Source organism: Leucopleurus acutus (genome assembly GCF_964270905.1).
Source record: "Leucopleurus acutus genome assembly, chromosome: 14".
Taxonomy (NCBI): domain Eukaryota; kingdom Metazoa; phylum Chordata; class Mammalia; order Artiodactyla; family Delphinidae; genus Leucopleurus; species Leucopleurus acutus.
Genome location: NC_139156.1, coordinates 17,216,208 through 17,240,267, shown reverse-complemented (window position 1 = coordinate 17,240,267; position 24,060 = coordinate 17,216,208). Strand labels below are relative to the sequence as shown.

Below are 24,060 nucleotides of genomic sequence, written 5' to 3'. Positions count from 1 at the left end.
CCAGCAGACTTCCCCTCACATCTCATTGGTTTGAGTCCAGACCATTCATTTGGCAAGAAGGATGAGACCACCATGACGGGCTTGAATCAATCAGGCGTCAAAGCCCTATGGTTGGGGAGGAGTCCAACTGTCCTGAAAGGCTGTGACCACCTGAGTAAGGTGAACAGAATCAGGATGCTCTTAGCCAGGAAGATGGAGAGAATGGCATTATGTGGGTGGCCAAAAGTGCCTTCCACAGTCCACCCACGGTTTATTCATCATACCCTTTGCTCTGTACATAAGCCTCACCTCACTGGTCACGGCTCACTGCTTGACCTTGTTCTTGGTGGGCACTGGAGATCATTCTCCTGGTGATCAGGTGACAGGGAACAAAGAAGGAAGGGAAGAGGATGCAAAGACAAGAGCAGAAATCTAAATCCATTGGGTCATCGAGGTATTGGGTCAACACCAAGCCACTAGAATGGAGGGCTTGAAAAAGCGAAGGGATCAGATTTTAGTGTGACCTTCACTTTTAGCCATCTTTTAACTATTCTGGATTAGGGTAGGACCGGAATTAGTATGTTGAGCCCATAAGTGGGAGAAATCATCTCCACCTCCACAGAAAAGAAATATTGAAGAACAGTAAACCTGACTTTTCCGGTGACATTTTTTCCTTGGACATGGACCTAAAATCTATGGACAGCAGCTCTCGGGAGCCTCTGGACTTAAGTGGTAGGAATCATTTCACTGGCTCCTTCACCTGGTTCCCCATAGCTCCTAGAATAAGGATCAAAATCCCTATCAAGGGCTTCCCTGGTGGCGCAGGGGTTGAGAGTCCGCCTGCCGATGCAGGGGACACGGGTTCATGCCCCGGTCCGGGAAGATCCCACATGCCGCGGAGCAGCTGGGCCCGTGAGCCATGGACACTGAGCCTGCGCATCCGGAGCCTGTGCTCGGCAATGGGAGAGGCCACAACAGTGAGAGGCCCGCGTACCGCAAAAAAAATAAAATAAAATCCCTATCAAGCTTCATGCCCCTCGTATGATCTAGCCAGCGCCCCGAGTGTGGTTGTATGGTTGTGCCCTGGATGAGCACACGTGGCCGTGATGGGGGCGAGGGCTACAATCCAACCCTCACTCCAATCACCAAGCCAGGTGCCCCCAGATCTTTGTTTGCCTTGAGGGGGTGTCTTTTCTAGTGTCGCTGGGCTGGGCTGCATCTAGCCTTTGCCCCCTTTTCATTCTCAGTTCATACTGTAGTGCTCCAAACTGTTTGCACTCTTTTCTTCTCATAGTTCCCCATCCCCACTCTTACCTACAGCTGCAGAACAAACCACTCCAATACTTAGTGGTTTAAAATGATGACAATATTTATTTTGCTCACAAATATGCAATTTGGGCAGGGCCGCGTGGGGACAGTTCATCTCTGCTGCACTCGGTATCAGCTGCAGCAGCTCAAAGGCCAGGGCTGGAACCACCCAAAGGTTTGTTCACTCATGTGTCTGGAGGGTGATGCCCTTTGCCGGCTGAGTCTTCAGCTGGAAATTTTCACGTGGCTGCATGGCTGCCTCACAGCATGGAGGCTAGGTCCCAAGAGGACCAGGTGGAAAATCTAGTCTTGGAAGTCATATGGCTTCACCTCTGCTGTAGTCAGAAGTCCACTGAGATTCAAAAGGAGGACACGTAGACCCCACCTCGCGACGGATGAGTGTCAGGGACACACTGTAAGGAGAGCTGTGTGGTATCCCATAGGGATGCAGGCATCATTGGACAATACCACTGACACAGCCCACAGGGCCTTTGCACATTCTGTTCCTTCTACTTGCAACGTTCCTTACCTTCTTCCCCTGATTAAGGCCTGCTCATCCCTCCTATCTCAGTTGAGTCAGCATTTCTTCCAGGAAGCCTTCCTGAGCTCCCTTAGTTTATGATTTCTGATTCTTATCACAGTTATATTTTACATATGTTTGTATAAATGTATGCATGTAATTATATATGTGTGTACATTTATACGTATATATATAGACATATATACATACACGTGTTTGTACAGACACACACACACATACACACACATACGCCAATGTGTGTCTCTCATTTAGATGGTAAGCCTCACATAAAGAGGGACTGAAGAGTTCATCTGGTTTTGCTCATTGCCCTATCTTCAGTGCCTAGTATAGGGATGGGGATATAGTCGGTGCTCACATATTTATTGAATGAAAAAAAAAATGCATGAAGGCCAAGCCTGGATTTTGGAGTCCCTTGTGCTGGGCTATGATTTTCTGATGGCTTTGTTACCCCTGATGCATTAACCCAGGAGAGAGGAGAGATTCAGAAAAAGATGCGTCTGAGCATGATACAGCTGAGCTCATCTTTGGGGGCCAAATTGGTGTTAATCTCCATAGAATGAGTCCCTCCTGCCTCACTCCCACAGACCTGCTTACAAATGCTAATGAGTTCATTTCGTTTGTCTCTACAGAGCAGTCCAGGTAGTTCCAATCTTCCATAGGGAGTTATGGAAGACTTGGAATACTGGGCAAAATATAGGACTAAATGAATAGTTTCCAGGTGGAAGCCAGCCCCACCTCCAGTTCCTTTGTCAGTCAGAGACAGGAGAGTCTTCTAACCTGTTCTGGCTGTGCACCAGAATTAACAAAACATGCTCTGCTAGGGTGCACATAGATTCTTCACCAGGCAAAGACGTTCAGGTTCAGGAAGCTTAAGCCCTAATTATGGAGGCGGGGGAAATGGGACAGAGTCTGCAGTGGAGATGGGAAGGGAAAGACATGGAGAAAAAAAAAAGCTTAATAACTGATTTTGTTGTGATATTAAAACTCTATGACACATTTGCCCACAGCACACAGAAGATTTACAAATCTCTCTGCAAGAAGCAACAGAGACACAACGAACATGTGCAGAGATGTTGTGCAGAGTGGAAACCAGGTTCCTCCTACACCTACTCCAGGGGGAAACCTGGGAGCCCAGGCCTCCCAAACACCATGTCAGGTTCTCATCCATGCTTGGACCCCAGGTTCTGGGGCCCTAAAAGCAGCCCAGGCCTTGTCCTAACCTTCCCAGGCAAAATCTGTGCACCTGGAAGGCAGGGAGGTCCAAAAAATATGGACTAATACCTGAGGCGCTGAGCAGCAGTTGTTAACCTCCTTTTGCATGATAATCCTCTCTGGCCATTGGGTGACACCTTCTCAGAGTCCATATTTTTTTAATGTATTAAATAAAAGATATTGGATTGACTGCAGACTTCTACTACTGACCAAGAGGGTAACAGGGATCAGATGTACCCTCCTGCCTGAAATGACCAAAAAGTTAGACCAAGTATATGAAACAGTAGTTTTCCAAACATTGACTATCAGGCAACAAAAGGCAGTGACCCCTGAGAAACAGGAAACAAACTAGGTGAGGGCTGCAATCTTGCCCTGCTCACTGCCTGGAGAGTTTCCAAACCCTGTGCAAGGACATAGCCGGTGGTCTCCCTGGGTTGAGGAGAAGAAGCTGGGAGAAAGGGAGACCAAAGTGGCTGGGATTTGCAAAGCAGAATACCAAAGAAGAGAGCACTGCTCAAAGAGGGAACTCTAGAAACCTAGAGCAGTCTCCCTTGAGCCTTTAGCTGAGTACTGATCGGCATGTGCGTGTGAGGAAACTGCATAAGACCAGGAAAAGAACCACTTGAAAAGATCAGAGGGAACAATTCTTTGAGTTCACGCAAGATCAGGAATAGTTCTTTGTCTCATTCACCAGACTAGAAAACCTCATAATCCACATGGCATCAGGTAGGGTACTCAGAATCGTTTTGTCTCAGTGGCCGGGAAAATTTAGCTCTGAATTGAATGCTGCTCTGATCTCACCCAACGGGGCTTAAAAACTAGCTGGAAAAAAATCAAACTGATTTCAACTAACTTAACCGTGTCCCAGAACAAAGCTCAAGAATATTTAGAATATTTGTAAGCATAGAAAAGAATTCAAGAATATCCAGAATCTAGGGAATGCCCTGGCGGTCCAGTGGTTAGGACTCCAAGCTTTTGCTGCCAAGGGCCTGGGTTCAATCCCTGGTCGGGGAGCTAGGATCCTGCAAGCCTTGAGGGTCCCCTGCCCCCCCCCCCAAAAAAAAATCCAGCATCCAAAAATTCACAGTGTCTAGCATGTGCTAGAAAGTTACCAGGCATGCAAAGAAGCAGCAAAATACAACTCATAATGAGCGTGAAGCTCAATTAATCAAAGCTGACTCAGATACGATACCAATGATAAAATTAGTAGACAGCGACATTAAAACAAGAAAATGTTATATTTAAGAAGCTATAGGAAAGAGTGAACATGTTAAGTAGGGATATCAAAGACAGATATTTTTAAAGACCCTATTAGAAATTCTGGAGATGAGAACTATAATGTCTAAGATGAAAAATACAGTGGATGGGATGAATAGGAGGTTACACACTGCAGAAGAATGATTAGTGGACTTTGGAAACTATCCAAAATAAAACACAAAGAGAAAAAATATCTTTAAAAAAAGATATACAGAGCACCATTGAGCTATGGGACAACCTCAAGCAGCCAAAAAATATGTAATTGGGATTCCCAAAGGATAAAATATTTGAAGAAATATGATCAAAAACTTTTCAAATTTGATTAAAAAATACAAACCGAAAGATCCAAGAAGTGCAACAAATCCCAAGCACAAGAAACATGAACAAAATTACACCCCCAAGTCATATCTTCGTAAAATTGATTAAAATCAGTGATAAAAAGAAAAAATTTTTAAGCAGCCAAAGATAAAAGATACACTACACACATAGAAACAAAGATAAGGATAACAGTAGAATTCTTGTCGGAAACAATACAAGCAGAAGACAGTGGACCAAAACCTTTCAAGTACTGAAACTAAAAAAGAAAGCAGGACAAATTAACCCCCACAACTGGTAACTTAGAATTCTATACTCAGCAATATTATATTTCAGAAACAAAAGGGAAATCAAGACTTTTTTTTTAGACATACAAAAGTTGGAAGAATTCATCACCAGCATACTATAAGAAATGTTAAAGGAAGCCTTTCAGGAACAAGGACATTTTTTTCTATTCAATGAGGGATATGCAAACAAAAACCACGGTGAGATATCATCTCATATCTAGAATGTCTGAAATGAAAAAGACTAACCATACGAAGTGCTGATGAAGCTGTGGAGTCCTGGAACTCTCCTGCACCACTGGTGGGAATGTCAGTGCTACAACCACTCTGGGGAAATGTTTGGCCTAGCCATTCTACTCTCAGGTAATTACCCAAGAGAAATGAAAGCTTATGTTCACACAGAGACTTATACACTGATGTTCAACGCAGCTTTATTTGTAATAGCCAGGAACTGGAGACACAAATGTCCATCAACAGGTGAGTGGACAAACAATTGATGTTTATCCACAGAATATAATACCACTCAGGAAAAAACAAAAAACAAAAAAAAGCAAGGACAAACTATTGATACACTAAGCCATATAGACAAATCTCAAAATAGTTATGCTGAATAACATAAGGCAGATTTTTAAAAAATGAGCAGAAGAACTAAACAGACATTTCTCCAAAGAAGACATAGGGATGGCCAACAGGCCCATGAAAAGATGCTCAATATTGTTAATTATGAGAGAAATGCAAATCGAAACTACAATGAGGTATCATATCACACTAGTCAGAATGGCCATCATTAAAAAGTCTACAAATAATAAATGCTGGAGAGGGTGTGGAGAAAAAGGAACTGTCCTACATTGTTGGTGCGAATGTAAATTGGTTCAGTCACTATGGAGAACAGTATGGAGGTTCCTTAGACTAAAAATAGATTTACCATATGATCCTGCAATCCCACTCCTGGGCATATATCCAGAGAAAACGCTAATCGAAAAGATACATGTAGTCCAATGTTCACAGCAGCACTACTTACAATAGCCAAGACATGGAAGCAACCAAAGTGTCCATCGACAGATGAATAGATAAAGAAGATGTGGTATGTATACACAATGGAATATTACCCAGCCATAAAAAAAGAATGAAATAATGCCATAATGCCATAATGCCAAATAATGCCAAAAGAATGAAATAATGCCATAAAAAAAGAATGAAATAATGCCATTTGCAGCAACCTGAATAGACCTAGAGATTATCATATTAGGTGAAGTAAGTCAGACAGAGAAAGACAAATATCATACGCTATCACTTATATGTGGAATCTAAAAAAATGACGTAAATGAACTTATTACAAAACAGACTCACAGACATAGAAAACAAACTCATGGTTACCAAAGGGGATAGCAGGGGGGCGGGGGAAAATTAGGAGGTTGGGGTTAACATATGCACACTACTCTGTATAAAATAGATAAACAAAGAGGACCTACCGTATAACACAGGGAACTATATTCAATATCTTGTAATAACCTATAAAGGAAAAAAATATGAAAAAGAATATATATATGTATAACTGAATCACTTTACTGTATACCTGCAGCTAACACAACATTGTAAATTAACTATACTTCAATTTTTTAAATGGTTTTAAAAAAAGGCAGATTTTTTTTAAAGTACATACTGTATGATTGTATTTATATAAAGTTCTAGAAAATGCAAACAAGTCTATGGTGATGGAAATCAGTTCAGTGATTTCCTGGGATTGAGGTATGAGGATGTGCAGGAGGGAGGAATTACAAATAGGCACGAAGAAAGTTTTGGGGGTGCTTTATAAGCTCACCATCTTGAGACTTCCCTGGTGGCCCAGTGGGTAAGACTCCGTGCTCCTAATGCAAGGGGCCCGGGTTCGATCCCTGGTCCGGGAACTAGATCCCGCACACACGCCGGAACTAAGAAGCCCGCACGCCACATGCCGCGATAAAGATCCGGCGTGCCGCAACAAAGAATCCGCATGCCGCCACTAAGTCCCGGTGCAGCCAAAATAATAAATAAATATCTTTAAAAAAAAAGTTCACTGTCTTGATTCTGGTGATGATTTCACAAGTGTAACTATGTAAACTTACCAATTATACACTTTAAATACACGTAGTTTATCACATGTCAATTATACCTCAATAAAGATGATAAAATGAAAATTAATTTAAAAATACACGTAGGATTACAAAAGAGCCCAATTATTTTGAAATGCAGGTATCAAAATATTTTTTTAAAATGAATCTGTGATATAATTACCTATGTGCTTTTTTACTAAGGCAAATCTAATAACTACTATAATTTATAATTAATGATGACTATAAATGCTATTTTGAGGTATCCATAACCATTATAACATGACATGAAACTGTGATTTCTAGCAGCGTTAAAGTCACAGTTGCCAACACCAAGTAACAAAGCCAAGAAATAGAGAAAGTGAGTCTTACATCCTCAGAGCCTGATGCTCTGAAGGTTTATTTCTATGCCTTGTCATCGTCTAGTTTTGGTTTGGGGATATATTTTTTTTTAAGATTAAGTTTTCTCCAACCTCACAGATCTTTTTTTTTTTTTTTTTTTTAATATTTATTTATTTGTTTGCACCAGGTCTTAGCTGCAGCAGGCAGGCTCCTTAGTTGAGGCATGCATGTGGGATCCAGTTCCCTGACCAGGGGTTGAACCCAGGCCCCCTGCACTGGGAGCAAAGAATCTTAACCACTCTGCCACCAGGGAAGTCCCTGGTTTGGGGATTAAGGTTAGTCTCATAAAGTGGGTTAGGCGGTTCCTTTTCTCTATTCTGAAAGTCTGTTTACCTAATATGGGTAATACATTTGGGCCTAGTAGTTATCTGGAGAATTATAGATTTTTGGTTTTTTTAATTATATTTTATTGTAAACTATGTCCACTACACAAGGAATATATGCTGGTTGTAACTATGAAATAATTATGAAATAATTATGAATGTTTAAATAGGGAATCCCCTGGCAGTCCAGGGGTTAGGACTCGGTGCTTTCACTGCCATGGCCCAGGTTCAATCCCTGGTCGGGGAACTAAGATCCAGAAAGCTGAGAGGCTGTGGCCAAAAAAAAACAACGTTTAAATATAAAGTTAATAATTGTATTTATTTATTGGCTGAATCGGGTCTTAGTTGCGGCATGCAGGATCTTTTGTTGCAGAGTGCGGGTTCTTTGTTGAGTTGTGCGGACTTCCCTCTAGTTGTGGCATGCAGGCTCAGTTGCCCTGAGGCATGTGGGATCTTAGTTCCCCCACCAGGGATCAAACTGGTGTCCTCTGCATTGCAAGATGGATTCTTATCCCCCGGACCACGTGGGAAGTCCCCTAAAGCTAGTAATTTTTTTAAAGTGTCACAGTAACTGCTAATACTACTACAGTTTGTTGCCCACATTTAAAAGAAAAGAAAATGCTAAATTTCAGTGAGAGTTCAGTAAAAATAAAAATATAATGTTTTTTCTCAGAATTCATAACCCTCTAAATTATGTCCATATCAGGCTGCCCTGGAAAGCCTTTGGGATCAACCGGGGGTAAGAGGCTCAGTCCAATGTGCAAAGCTATTTCTCAAAAATAGCACTCACCTGTTTTCCCTTCCTTTCCTCAGTGGGATCGACTGTTATTATAACAATAACAACAACAACAATAACAACAGTAGAACTATGCTTCCTCAGGAGGACGAATGGGCTATGTGCACTCCACCTGCTTGACTTACTCTCCAAAACGGTTCTCAAAGCTTTGGTTCCCTCCTAAGAGCCCTCCCTAGGTCCCAGAGGAAGCATTTCCTTAATAAGGCCACCTGCAGCTGCTTCCGGGGAAAGCAAGCTTGAGTCCACAGGGCAGGCCCTTTATCTTGTGGAAATTCAGTAGAGCGGAGTTAAACAGAACCTGGAGTTGCTAGGGGCCCCTGGGCTCAGGTACTAAGTGTATAACAGTCTGCTTTAGTTCCAGCACCTTCTATGAGCTGTGATCACAGGAGTCGGCCCTCCTGAGTCCTTTGTCCCTGAAGGAATCAGGTCTTTCCTGTCGGTTTCCCAGCGGAACCTGCTGGCTTTGGAGTGTAGGACACAGTTAACTCAGCCCTCTTCTCCCAACACTGCCCTCAGGAGTCCTAATTCCTTTTAAATGCCTATATTTGGCCTGCAGTAGGGATCGAACCTATTCGATCCTGGTTAGTCTGTTCCTGGTCAGTCTGTCCTGGAGGCCTGCCTGCCACCTCTCTGTGGTCTACAGCCTGGCTGCTTTGTTTGCTCCAAGAAACTCCTTTAGCCTTGTACCCCTCAGCTTCTCTCCTTACAAAGTCCAGTAAAGGTTCCTTTCTTCCCCTAGCCTGGTCATCATAGAAGCTTACCTCTCTGCCCCACCATCAAGTCAAAAACAAATAGCAGTGTTGTCAGAAATTCTTGATAGATTTTCGGGGGCGGGGCAGGGGGCCCAGGTTCAATCCCTGGTCAGGGAACTAGATCCCGCGTGCATGCCACAACTAAGAGTCCGCCTGCCGCAACTAAGATTCCACGTGGCACAGCTAAGAAGTCCACGTGCTGCAACTAAAAGATCCCGCAGGCCACAACTGAAAAACAAGCCGCAATGAAGATCCGACGTGCCGCAAGGCAACTAAGGTCCAGCACAGGAAAAATAAATAGATAAATTAAAAATAAAAAAAGGGGTCTCAGAAAAATCTCTCAGCCTTTCTTCAGTCCTTTAAAATACATTAAGAACCCATATTTGCATTTCAATTCCATGACTTGACCCCACGTACTTGGAATCCCCCATCTGTTTAGGTAAGAGTTGTCTGCCATCCAGGGACAGTTCCTTTGGCTAAGGGAGTCCTAGGTAGGAAGGCATCATCTGAGTACCTCAGGTTCTTCCCTGGAGGGAGTGGCTGGTGCAGAAAACTGGAGGAAGACTATATCTGGAAAATTGGAGAGCAAGTTCCCTTCTCCCACAATGTCTAGACTCCATCTCTCACAGAAGTTGTGATGGGCCTGGGTGGGACAATAGTCCATGTTGTCGGAGGTCAATATTGGAGGCTGGGGCTCACTGGGGAAGGTGGGGTATTCTAATCTGAGGTGGCCAGAGGTAGGAAGAATCAGATAATGAGCCCTAATCCCCAACGAGGGTCCTGGGCCAAGTAGGAAATCAAGATTATTTGATATGTCCCAAGAAAAGGGGCTTGCCTGGGCCAACAGCAGGGATCAGGAACCAGGAAAGCATTCTGGATGATTACTGGGAATAGAGTAGAAGAGTCTTCAAGAGCCCCAGGTACAAGCGTAGTGGGCTAGTTCTGGACCAGCACCAAGGGTCTGAAGGACACTGGAATTGACTCTTTTTCTTTTTTTTTGCGGTATGCGGGCCTTTCACTGTTGTGGCCTCTCCCGTTGCGGAGCACAGGCTCCGGACGCACAGGCTCAAAGGCCATGGCTCACGGGCCCAGCCGCTTGGTGGCATGTCGGATCTTTCTGGACCGGGGCACGAACCCGTGTCCCCTGCATTGGCAGGCGGACTCTCAACCACTGCGCCACCAGGGAAGCCCTGGACACTGGAATTGAGGTTGAGATTGCCGTTCCTTTATGGATCCATGCCACCATCTCCTGCCTAAGGTATTGGTAGCTGGGTGTTAGCTGTGTAACTGATCAGTGATGGGAAGAGCTAGTGAGTCCAGCAAACCAAACAGTTATGATACAATCAGGTACCACGAAAGTCATTCATAGTTTATTACTTGTCCTGTTACCAACATTTCAGCTGCCCCGGGCTTTTTCGAGCCACTCCAAGTGACTGGACAATGCATCTTTGCCACCATTGACTTGAAAAGGCTCTTACTTGGCACAGGGACCTGCAACATACCAATGATCAAGATTTCAGTCTCTCGCTTTGAACCTCCAATCAGAGCTGCCTCAAAGGAGTAGCACGCGTGAGCGTGCTTTCCATCTCCCTGCCCAGACTCTGAAGGACAGACACGAAGCCCTTGGCGTAGAAGCAAATCTAAGTGGACGTTGCCCCTAAAGGGAACGTGAAGAGACACTGTGGGTGTGGCAGCAGCCACCTGTAGATCTAGGCAGACCCCATAGAGCAAGATGCTACACTGGGAGCTCTGAGAGGATGACTGCCATGCTGAGTTCAAGTTTTAAATTCTTAGGATCTAGCATAATTCCTTAGCACATATGAAGATGCTTAGTAATGACTGGAGTGAGTGGAACTATTTAATGGGGATATTAGCGAACATGAACGTAGATTCTGTAGGATTATGAAGTTGGGAAATAATTTAAAAATTAATAGAAATCTACAGGGAGTTCCCTGGCGGTCCAGTGGTTAGGACTCTGTACTTTCACTGCCAAGGGTGCAGTGGTCAGGGAAGGAAGATCCTGTAAGCTGCGGGGCGCAGTCAAAAAAAAAAAAGAAGAAAAGAAATGTGCATACCATAGTCCAGTAGTTCTAGACACGAAAAACAAAATGAAAATTCTTCTAGAAGGCAATCACTGGATAGGAGGATATCACTGTGACCTTGGAGTAGGTCAAGATTTCTTAACACACACAAAAGCAATAACCATAAAGACTAAAAACTTCTGTTTATCAAAATGTACTATTATGAGAATGAAAAGGCAAGCCACAGAGAGGGAGAAACTGTTTGCAAAACCTATGTCTGACAAAGAATTCATACCTAGAACATGTTGAGAATTCTTACAGATCAATTGGAAAAAGACAGACAACTCATTTTTTTAAATGGGCAAAAGACTTAAACAGGCACTTTCCTAAAGAGGACATCTAAATAACCAATAGGCATGTGAAGATGCCCAACAGCATTACTCATCAGGGAAATGCAAATTTCCCTATATCCTCACCATAAAAGGGGGGGAAAGTGACAATAGCAGGTGATGCAACAGAAGTTCTCTGCACATTCTAGAATAAATTGGTTCAACTAGTTTGGAGAAATTTAGTACCATCCATTAAAGCTGAACACATACATACCCTGATGTCACAGGTATTTTAATTCTAGGTTTATACCCAATGGGGATGCATTCAGATATTAACAAAAAGGAATATACAAGAATAATGTTTATAGTAGCTCTGTTTGTCTTCTAAAAACACCCCAAAGTTGCATCTGTAGTAGAGTGGTTAAATAAATTCATATTCATTGTATATGTATATATTTATAATATACAATGACTAAACTTGTATTCATTGTATATTATAAATTTATATTCCATTGTATACAGTGGAATACTATACAGTAGTGAAAATGAACTACTGCTACATTGTTGACTCTCTTGGGCATAATGTTAAGCGAAAGAAGCCAGAAACAAAAGAGTACAATAAGATATGATTCCATTCCTGTGACAAGAATAGGCAAAACTATTCTAGCGTCATAAAGTCAGAACAGTGGTTGCTTTCGGGGTAGGATTGCTAGATAAAATACAGGCCACCTAGTTAAATTTGAATTTCAGATTAGCAACGAATTTTTTATAAGAAGTATGTCCTAAGCGATATTTTTATTTGCTAAATCTGGCAATCGTACTTTGGAGGGGGCGCGAATCTTGACTTGGAGGGCACACAAAGATTGCTCCTGTTGTTTTGGTAGTACTATTCTATTATCTTGATCTAGATGGCAGTTATGTGAATGTGCCCATTTCCAAAAATTTATCAGGGTGAATATTTAAGAGTTTTGCACTGTACTGTTTGAATGCTATACCTCAATAAAAAGTTTTAAAGGCTTTAATAGAGAGGCAGAGCGATATATGAAGGGTCAGGATTCCTGGGTTCCAACTGAAGCCTTTATTGACTTGAGTGAGTTTGGTCCAGTTTTTCCCAGTCTCGGTTTTTTCCTCGGTAAAATGGAAATAATTTTAATGGAAATAATTTTAACAGGAGCTACTCCTACTAATTCCATTTTATGCAGAAGGAAATGGAAGGTGAAATACTGTGTTGCAGGCAAACCAGCTGGTGAGTGCCATTGACAGGTTCAAGGCCATCATTCTAGAACTCGTGTGGCTCATCTCCACACCCTAGTGCTTGCCTACTGGAAAGTGCTTCTAAGACTGTAAAAGACTCAACCAACGTAAAACTTCACTTATGATTTTTTTAATTTAAAGTTTTTATTTTATTTTATTATTTAATTAACTAACTAATTAATTAATTAATTAGGCTGCTTTGGGTCTTCGTTGCTGTGCCCGGGCTTTCTTTAGTTGCGGCGAGCGAGGGCTACTCTTCGTTGCGGTCCACGGGCTTCTCATTGTGGTGGTTTCTCTTGTCGTGGAGCGTGGTCTCTAGGTGGGTGGGCTTCAGTAGCTGTGGCATGAGGGCTCAGTAGTTGTGGCTTGCAGAGTCTAGAGCGCAGGCTCAGTAGTTGTGGCACACGGGCTTAGTTGCTCCGCCGCCTGTGGGATCTTCCCGGACCAGGGCTCGAACCCGTGTCCCCTGCATTGAAAGGTGGATTCTTAACACCTGCGCCACCAGAGAAGTCCCTAAAGTTTTATTTTTTTTATTTAGCTTTATTAGAGTATAGTTGATTTACAATGTTGTGTTAGTTTCAGGTGTACAGCAAAGCGATTCAGCAAAGTGATTCAAAAAAGATTTATATTCTTTTCTAGTATAGGTTATAGAATATTGAATAGTGTTCCCTGTGCTATGCAGTAGGCCCTTGTTGGTTATCTATCTTATACATAGTAGTGTGTGTGTTCATCCCAAGCTCCTGATTTATCCCTCTCGCCCCCCCTCCTTATGATTATTTAGGATAGGAAATTTTAATAAAAAGTCTAGAGAGTATTTGCAAAAACTTAAGTGATGGTGCATTTTGGGGAGAGACTAAACCTAGCTTCGGATGGGCAAAGGGGTCTCTGACACCCACCCCTAAGAAACAGAAGTGCTAGGAGAGCCTCTCGTGTACAGGAGATGCTCCAGCCCAGAGTGGCCAATGGTCACCTTGACTGGACCAAGCCCCTGAAGTCCTCTGACCTGGAATTCCTCTCTTCCCTTTTGACCTAGCTCCTTCCTTTCTTTTTTCTTTAGCTCCAGGCAAACCACTTCTCCTGGGGCCAGGGGTGGGAGGGTGGCCGGCCTCCCTCACCAGGGAGCTTGCTCTTGCTTAATTAGTGTCTGCAAAGGGCTGCCTATTATTAAATTACTAGACAATTGAGATTAAGCCTTGAGGGCTTTCGAAATCTGTACTGCCACACTCCCTAAATGGGTGGGAGGGACTTGCCTAGAGGGTCAGGGAGAGGAGGTTGGTTGAAAACACTCTCGTGGTGGGGCTACCCACCTCCTGATGGACAGCACCACAAAGAGACCCTAACGAGTCTGCCGCCTGGCTTGTCTTTGGTGCTTGAAAGCCACCATTCCAGATGTGTTTGTTTTGAGTGCAGGCACCTTGCCTTTTTATAATGCAGCAAATCTTGAGAAGAGTAACTAGGAGGGGTAGAATAACAGTGATAAGAGCTAAGATGTACTGAGTCCTCCCACAGTGCCAGGACTGTGCTAAATCCTGGCATTCTATCTCCGTCTGGAGAGGGGAGGCAAGAAAGGAAATCTATCCAGTTGAAAGCCTCTGTGATCAAGGTAATTGTACACGTTATTTCATTGAATCCTCACCACTTAGATGTAGATATCATGCCCCCATTTCATAGATGAGTAAATAAAGTCAGAATGATTTATGCACTGGTCCTAGGTCACATATTCGTACATGGCAGAGCCCAAATTTGAACACTTCTGGTGAGATCAAGATGCCCTCTTGTGCAGGGCATAGGTTCTCACCAGGGAGGTGGCACAGTTTGTAAAAACTCCCCAGGCCATTCTGATACAGGTCCCCATTGGCTGGCGGAAGAGGAGATGGTGGTGTCCCTTCACCGGTTAGAGAACTGACTTACTAAAGTGAGTTTATCATATTCCTTTCAGAGAGGGGGTTCACTGCACAGCAGTGGTTCTCTGGTGGTGATTTTGCTTCCTCCCCCACCCGCAAAAGGGGACATATGGCAGTTTCTAGAGACATTTTTTCCCATCATGACTTGGGGGTGGGGTTCCACTGTCAACTAGTGGGTAGAGACCACGGACGCCGCTCAGTACCCAACAACACACAGGACAGCCCTGCACAACAAAGAATTATTCAGTCCAAAACGTCTATAGCACTGAGGTTAAGAAACCCTGGCACTGTTTTGTGGGGAGGTGGGTGAGGAAGGAGATACATTGGGAGACAACGCTGGGCATCCCCGAAGAAGCATATTTAGGGGGAGGAAAGGATGGACCTTGAAGACAAGTGTTACCTACTTGACAATGTAGCAGAAGGGGAGGTGTGAGTCTTGCTTTAAAGGAAACTAACTATCTTTTTGCCAAGATCTTCTTTACACCCCCAGAATATCACAGAAAATTGGTGAGGGTGATTCTATTGTCGGACTGGCCCAGGAGCCGTAGCCGAAGAAGACCTGGATTTGGAGTCAGGAAACTTGAATCTCCATCTTAGCCTGGCCATTGTCAGCTATGTGATGCTGAGCCAACCTGGATCTCTTGAAGCCTCAGTTTCCTTACCTGTCAAATGGGGATAATTATATTTGCCCCCCTCACAAGGTCTTGTGAGTAGCAGATGGAACAGTGTTTGAGAAAGGGCTTTGTAGAAGGACAATCCCCTTGAAGAACAGAGGATGCTGCCTCTGTGAAACCTGCAGGCAGATCTCTGAGCCCATTTTGGGTGGACAGGGCTCACTATCTATTTTTAAATTAAAGGAGTGAAATGGAATCCTTTGTCACCCCTGTGCTCTGAAATTCAAGCATGAGAGTAAATTTGACAAAAGGAGATTTAAAATGATATATCAGGGACTTCCCTGGCGGTCCATTGCTTAAGACTTCGCACTTCCACTGCAGGGGGCATGGGTTCAGTCCCCGGTTGGGGAACTAAGATCCTGCATGCCGCGAGGAGAGGCCGAAAAATAAAATGGTATACCAGATGCAGTGTGAGCAACAGCTACCTTGAAATAACCCCAACTCAAGCAAGGAGGGATGGATATGAGAAGGAGAAGGAAAGTCAAAGCCTTTATTTCTTAAAATAGAAAGAAGAGCATTATCTCCCTTTCTGATTATGCAAATAATCCATGCCCAGTTGTTAAAACCAAACAAACCCATACGAAACCAGATAGTATAGAAAGGTATAAAAATGTAAGTAAAAATTATCCCCAATACTATCATCTAGAGAAAAAATAGTGCTGTTGACATTTTGGAGCACATCCTTTCAAATATTTTTAAGGAACAATTATACTTAAAAAAAAAAGAACTCTACAGTACATGCTGTTTTGTAGCCAGAAATAAAATAACATGAACACAGACACTAACACACCATTGTAAAGCAATTATACTCCAATAAAGATGTTAAAAAAATAATAATAACATGAAGAGCCAGAAGATCCATTAGAAAGATGCTTCTTGTACAGACGGGTGTGTGAAGTTCCTTCAAAGGAGACAAGACTCCAAGACAGCAGTATCAGATCCTTCCCGTAGAAATGCCCCATCTGGTTTCCAGACAGTCATCACCTTTGCTGTTGGGGGGCTGGGGGTGCTGCTGGCGGGATCAGGAGGGTCTCACAGGCAGTAAGACACCAGCACTCACAAGACCTCCAACCCCTGATGAACGCTGGTAGGTCAGAGAAGGGAGAGTGGGTGGGGCCTCTGCTGATTCTGCCCAGCCCAGGAGTTGGTTTTTTCCTGGGAGCAGAGCCCTTTGCCGGGTGGGAGCGAGGAACGCGCTTACCTGTTCTGCGAACAGACCGTCAGGAACCTGGGCCATCGCTAGAAAGGGTGAGAGAATCAGTGTCTGGGTACCCGTGCCTAGAGGAAGACCACGTTTCCACGGGAGGCGTTGCTGGGAGGGGTATCTGTGCTTCTTATGGGGTTTTGGGGTCATTATAATCTCTCCCTCTCGGCATTTTGGAACCTTTAAGAAATAACGATTAATGCCTTCCCTCCTGCTCTAGGTATTTACAGCGTGCCCGCAGGCACCAAGAGACAGGGCTCGCTCCAGATGACTCCACCGGAAGCCTTGCTCCTTGTTTCTGTGCTGCAGGCTGTTGTCTGTATGCGATCCGAACTCACTCCGGACCCCGGAATTCATCATTTATCCTTCTTCCCTTTCCCTGTCCAAATGAGTGTTTCATTAGGAACTATAATCCACGAATATCATTAGAATTTACAGAAGCAATTGGGATATTTGCAAGGCGGGGGGAAGCTGATTCTAATCCAGTCTCAAGTGATTTGATCAACATAGATGTAGACCTTCCTCAAGGACAGGCTGGGGCTTAAAGCTGCTTTGGATTCCTGGGGGGACTGAGCCTGAAATCTTCACACTCTGGACCTGGGAGTCTCCTTGAATCCTCCTCCATCCCATGATGCTTTTGGCCAGAAGCAGGTGTGTCAGCCCACACCTAGATAAATTACACGAACAATGTCCTCTCCTGAAATTCCACCTGCTCTGTCCCTTGAACAGACGTAGACCACCTTATGAGATTGCTCAATGCTGGCGGACATCGTCCCTGCCTCAAGTTAAAGTACCCATGTCTTTGTGGAAGGTGCTTTGGTATCCATGACATCTCTGAATAGAAAAATGGGTTTGAGTGGGCAAGGATGTTCCCTGAAAAAGGATGGGGGTCACTGAAGCTTTTTTTTTTAAAAAAAAAGAAAGAAAAGAAAACCTCAGGCATTTTAATATGTTAAATACATACTCAATTATTAATTCTAAAGACTTCTACAAATCAACCTAGATGAAACTTTTTTCACCTTTTTCCTGCCTTTTTTCCCCTTCTCAGGAACATTTAGACCTACCCTATGGCAATGACTATCGGGAAGTCTCTGCCCTGTATATCAGGGTAGCACAAATAATTCAGCATAAAGCAGCCCCGTTCCTGTAGCTTGGCATTAGGATAAGTATATCTTAAGAAAGTTCTTATGCAGACTTGGCTTCAGGCAATAAAACGTCATAGACGTATAACTGTAGCAAGCGAAATTTCTAGGGAGCAAATTAGGCTGAAAACATCTTCTAGAGATGGCTAGAAAGGAAATGTACACCACCCCAAAATAAGGCAAGTTATGCAGTAAATGTTTCATTTATTGGCCTTCTTCCATTACTATTAGGGTTAAAAGACATCTTGTCAATAAGAAAGGTATATTTATGGAGGACTGATGTCTTTCAAAAGGCTGCTCCTGTCACAGATGCCTATAGCGGTAGTGATCAGCTTATGAAGGCAGGTGATGAAACCCTGTACAAATGCATACATCTCCCCATTAACCCTTAGATCATCAGGCATTATTGTCACTTTACCTGGACCTGTCATTAGCTGAAGCAAGGTGATCAAGCCAGACACTTAAGAAAAATGCCAAAAACAGAACAGTGTCCCTCAGGGTTTCAAGAAGAGGGTGTGTGCCTTTCCGAGTCCCTTGATAGAATCATTGGGGGAAAATAAAAGGTTCCCTGTGAAGTGGGCCCTTTTTGCCTGTCCCTTCCTCCTGCTAAAATTGAAAACTCTCAGGTGTCCAATTTTTAGTGTTCCTAGGTTGGCTAAGGGAGTAGCTTTCTTCAACATCCAAATAAGGAACCATCACCCACGCAGAACAAAAAGCAAACAGAAAATCTCACAGTGGAATCAGGACTTTGGCTTCTCAACATTTCCCCATTTTATAGCTTCCTTATGTTTTCAGATTCTTTTTTTGGCTTCCTCAGTCAGCACACTCCCTGCATAGCTAAGTCCAACACAGTGGGTAACAGATTATCCATCTTGGAGCCTGGATCTTTAAAGAAAAATCACACAGGACACATACACACATGTACGGAACCCCATCTAAGTTTAATTACCAGAATCTTGCCAGGTGATTGGGGAAGCTGGATATGGTTGTTGACATGTATTCTCTACTTCTGGTGAATCTAAGAAGACTATCCTTGTTTTTCCTAAATTCTAAAGCCAAACTTCCAATATAGTTTGTCCCTTTTGCTGCTATGCTGGTGAGCCTCTTAGCGTAACTGGGGTGTGGGCTGAAACTACGGGATCATGGATTTTCTGAATGTTAGAAAGGACCTAAGAAAATATCCAGTCCAAACACCTCACCTGTCAGGTGAGACAGGACAAAGGGGCCATAGGTAACAAGGCCAATGGCCAGCCTGTTTCTGCCATGTTCCTTCAAGCACAGTCCCATATTTCAGGACATCTAGCACTCTGCCATAACACCCCCCAGTAGGGAACTGATGCCTGAAAAGTGATTTATATAAACTGAAACTTCCTTTTCACGCTCCCCAATAGGGATGAACAAGGAAGTACCAACGGGAGAGGTAACGTATTCACTTAATTTTTGAGGTTAAAATGCAGATTGCTAACATCAACACAGGTCCACAGAGATTTAATAGAGGAATGGGCTTCCCTGGTGGCGCAGTGGTTGGGAGTCCGCCTGCCAATGCAGGCGACACGGGTTCGTGCCCCGGTCTGGGAGGATCCCGCGTACTGTGGAGCGGCTGGGCCCGTGAGCCGTGGCCGCTGAGCCTGCGCGTCCCGAGCCTGTGCTCGGCAACGGGAGAGGCCATAACAGTGAGAGGCCCGCGTACCGCAAAAAAAAAAAAAAAAAAAAAAAAAAAAAAAAATAGAGGGATGGCTGAAGGGGAGGAGAAAACAGAGAAGTGAAGCAGAAGGGCAGTGGATGATGAGAAGGAGACAGCAAGGAGGGTTGAGGGACAGCCTACTTACAGCTCAGGACCTGGGCTGGCCCCGGGAAAGGCCTCCAAGGGAAAAGGTCCCAGCTTCTCCTCCAACCTGAGAGCCCCCCAATATGCAAAACTCCTTGGCTCAGGCTAAAGTCAGAACTGGTCTGGTTTCCTCCCTGTGTTTAGAACCCCTGCTATTTGGGTAGAACTCTTGGTCCTATAAACTAGGAGTCAGTCATCAGTATCTAGAGAGAGAAGCAGCCTCAACACCGGGACACAAGCCAACCGTTGTTTAAAATTTCACAGCAAATCTACAAATTACATGTCCAGGTTGTGGGCCAACCTGACCTTTTTAAAAAAAATATTGTATTACCTTGCTTTTTGCCAATTTCAATTTCACACCCTCCCCCCGCTTCTCTCCTATCCCCGCATCACCTGAAGCCCTTTCAGAGACTCAGGGGTAATTGACCCTCTGAGATCTTGCTGGTCTCCCCAAGCCTGTTTATGGCACAAAGCAACAGGATTAAATGTGGCACATGGGCTATCATGGAATAACTTTTAACTGCTTAATTAAATCAGAGATTTAAAGAAGGAAGGATTCAAGAGTTTCCTCTGAATGAGAAATATAAGGATATGCCAAAGTGGATGAGGTTACTAATCATCGGCAGAAAGCCCTTAATATTTACATACGATAAAAATGCAGGCCAGGACATTAAAGACAATAAGTACATTCTTTAAAATTTCAACTCAGTATATTTATGAGCTTTCATTTTCCAGGTAAGTCCTATAAAGGACACAGAAGACCCCAGTATCCAATTTAATTCAGATCAGCTTTAGACTAAAATAAAAGAACCACTGCACAGGACAAAGAAATGGCCACAAAATTGAGTTACTATAAATGTGTTCCCGTTTGAGTAAATAAGCCTTTAAAACAGGCCTTACGAAAGTCTACGCTGTACACAGACTCAGGCACCTAAGTATACAGGTGACAATTAGCAAGTGTGAGAAGCTATGGTCATTTGCTAAATGCGTAAATCTAAAGGCAACCAAGTGAAAAGACCTAAAAAAAGGACACTGTTAAATCCATTTGTACATGGATTTAACAGTGAAGCATTTCATTCTTCATATTTTTACTTGGTGTCTTGAAATAATCCCCTTTCTGTCTCCACTCACCCTCTTAGAAACTGTGCCCGCCTTATTTATTTATGAAGTCTGAAGGTTAGTCCTACCTGCTGAGACTAATTAGCCCTGTGCTTTGTATCCTATGCAATCCTGTCTGATTAAAGGTACACATTTGTTTTACTTCTTTTCAGGCTCCTTCTCACTCTACTTCTGATTTTCTGATTCATATTAAAGCTGGGAGTTTCAGTGATTCTCCTCCATAGCCCTCCCCCATGCCCCCACCACATTTTTATTTTGCCCACATCTTACTCTTTAGTGTGCAAATGTGGTTATCAATTTTTTTCCAGTGCAAGGGAATGCATTGGCCTTGTCAATCTTGGTATCATCATTTTTAGTCTTCTTGCTGAGACCTTAGCCTATAAAACAGTTTTGCTGAAAACCCAAACTCTCTAAATATTACATTTGAATTTGCTTTCTTTTGGAAAGCTTAGGTGCTGACAGGCCAGCTGAAGAGCAGGTGAGATTTTTTTTAAGAGATGTGGGTGAAATAATTTAGCTCATCCTGGACTCCAGGCCAACACTGCTCCTAAAAGACAATTTGCTCATTCTTATTGACTTCTTTTTTTCTGGTTCTTTCTGTCCCCTTTCATGTTGTAGATTCCAGTCCACTTCTCGTTGGATATTTGCAAGAACATGAGTGTTCTTGCCCCATTTTCTAGGGACACGGTGTTTTGGGACCCAGGCCTTTCCCCCTTCGACATAATTTTCTTCCCCATTTTGTAGCAAATCAATCTGCTCTCCAGGAGAGAACCTAAAAATCAACAAATACCTGCCTCAAACCTCAGGTTTTCCATCTCCTCCCAGAGGTCTTCCAGCATCAGCTGGGTTAGCAATTTCCTGCCAGAGCCATCTACATCTTGATTATTTGGTCAGTCTTTTGGGGATTTCATTTCAGACCCCCTTCCAGAAAGACTCCAGACCCACTGGGGTTGGTGAACTTTCAGTTTTATTTTCCCTGGCGGTGTTAACGCCCAAACTTTTCACCTCCAAAGTCAGAAAGGACTTTGAATCCTAGCTTATTTCCTACCACCTCCAAAGTCAGTTTAAAAAAAAAAGAACAACACTCTACATTGAAAAGAATCATGTATTTTTCCTTAAGGATATTTTTAATGCCCTTGACAAACACTACAGTATTTGATTGTTTTTTGGATAAAAAGTCATCTTGGCATATTTATTCTAGTGAGACTTAAGATTTAATGAAATGATTCACTATTAATAAACAAGAAAGGGGAGGGAAGACCTCGTGGGTTAATAGTTTCTTTCATTGCAGATAACCAGGAACTTTGCCCAGCCCTCCACTTCCCCAAGCTCTCTGAAAGTGGAGGGTTGATCTCTGACCACTTCTCTTATATCCCGCCCAAGGGTGGCCGATTTCATTGCTGGCTTAACCACTAAACACCAGCCCGCACCCCTTCCCCACAATACTCTCCTCCTTTTCCCCTTCCTTAAGACTTATTTCTAATATTTCTAAAGTGCACTTTTTCTGGGCCTCACCCCATCCCCGCCCCCCAAGTGGGCTTTCCTTCCGCCTTCCTCGGCTCGGATTCCTGACGCGGTCGCCACCCCCTTCCCCTCCTCTCCTACTCCGCATTGTCTTTCTGAAGCCACCCCCCTCCCGGAGCGAGTCCCCGTTCCCTCGCCCAGACTCCCAGGCTCGCACACACTCAGCGCAGGCCTCTCCCCCTGCACACTCCTCCCTCCGTCTCCCCCCCCCTCCCCCGCCCCTCTCCTCCTCGTCTCCCTCCTCCCTCTCCCGGCGCCCGAAAGGATCATTGTTAGCCACCCCCGCCCCGCCCACCCCGGCTGTTTATTTATGCATACGTCACCGGGCCGGCCCCGCCCCCCGGCATCTCATTAAGCGAGTGTGTTCCTCTCTCCCTGTCAATAATCTCCGCTCCCAGACTACTCCGTTCCTCCGGATTTCGATCCCCCTTTTTCTATCTGTCAATCAGCGCCGCCTTTGAACTGAAAAGCTCTCAGTCTAACTTCAACTCACTCAAATCCGAGCGGCACGAGCTCCTCCTGTATCTTCGGCTTCCCCCCCCTTTGCTCTTTATATCTGACTTCTTGTTGTTGTTGGTGTGTGTGTTTTTTTTTACCCCCTTTTTATTTATTATTTTTTTGCACATTGATCGGATCCTTGGGAACGAGAGAAAAAAGAAACCCAAACTCACGCGTGCAGAAGATCTCCCCCCCCTTCCCCTCCCCTCCTCCCTCTTTCCCCTCCCCAGGAGAAAAAGACCCCAAAGCAGAAAAAAGTTCACCTTGGACTCGTCTTTTTCTTGCAGTATTTTTCTGGGGGGGGGGGCAAAACTTTTTGGGTTTTTTTTTTTTTGGCTTTTCTTTCTCCTTCATTTTTCTTCCAAAATTGCTGCTGGTGGGTGAAAAAAATGCCGCAGCTGAACGGCGGTGGAGGAGATGACCTAGGCGCCAACGACGAACTGATTTCCTTCAAAGACGAGGGCGAGCAAGAGGAGAAGAGCTCCGAAAACTCCTCGGCAGAGAGGGATTTAGCTGATGTCAAATCGTCTCTAGTCAATGAATCAGAAACGAATCAAAACAGCTCCTCCGATTCCGAGGTAGGAAAAGCCCCTCGGGCTGGCGGGGTTCTTAATCTATTTCCTGGGCTTGGCAAATGTTGCTTAAAGGGGAGAAATCGGGGCTGGGGGCGGCGGCGGGACGCCGCGGGGCCGGGCGGGCGGCGTGTGCGTGTGGTGCCACCATTGCAAAAACTTGTAACCCTGTTTTTCTCTCCCATCCCAAACCCCCCCACCTCGCTGATTCTTTTTCTCCCCCGTCTCCCCCCTCTGCGTGGCGTTTGCCCCTCGCCCTCCCCACCTCCACCCCTCCGGGAAGGCGGAAAGACGGCCTCCGCCTCGCTCCGAAAGTTTCCGAGATAAATCCCGGGAAAGTTTGGAAGAAGGTGAGTACGCCCCGCGCGCCCCGCAGCCGCCGGGAGCTGTCCCCCGGGCCCGCCGCCCCGCGCGCCCGGGCCCCGCGCCCCGCTCGGCCGGGCCTTGCGTCGGCCCGGCCGGGGCGCCCAGCCACTTGGGGCACTTTCTAAAAAGTTTCTCCTCGCTCTCTCCCGCTCCGCGCGGCCGCCGCCGTCCCCTCGCTGCCCCGCCATGTTAGCGGCCAAGAGGCAAGATGGAGGGCTCTTTAAGGGGCCACCGTATCCCGGCTACCCTTTCATCATGATCCCCGACCTGACGAGCCCCTACCTCCCCAACGGATCGCTCTCGCCCACCGCCCGAACCGTAAGTGCCTCCGCGCGCGGCCCCCGCCCGCTGACCGCCCGCCCTTGC

General features: G+C 44.7%; 1 protein-coding gene and 1 long non-coding RNA gene across 27 annotated transcripts in view; one reads left to right on the top strand and one right to left on the bottom strand.

Moving 5' to 3' along the window:
• Positions 1 to 24,060, bottom strand: part of LOC309971397 — a 1,020,865-nt gene that overhangs the window by 147,595 nt on the left and 849,210 nt on the right. The gene's annotated exons all lie outside the window — the stretch shown is intronic.
• The window catches only part of TCF7L2 (transcription factor 7 like 2), a 197,264-nt gene continuing 195,930 nt past the window's right edge, over positions 22,727 to 24,060 (top strand). For all 26 annotated transcript variants that reach the window (XM_082854778.1, XM_082854772.1, XM_082854771.1 and 23 more), the window contains exons 1-3: positions 22,727 to 23,334; positions 23,612 to 23,678; positions 23,888 to 24,012. In XM_082854778.1, coding sequence (XP_082710904.1) covers positions 23,146 to 23,334; positions 23,612 to 23,678; positions 23,888 to 24,012 — 381 coding nt within the window. In that variant the 5' untranslated portion in view covers positions 22,727 to 23,145. The remainder of the gene's footprint in view (positions 23,335 to 23,611; positions 23,679 to 23,887; positions 24,013 to 24,060) is intronic.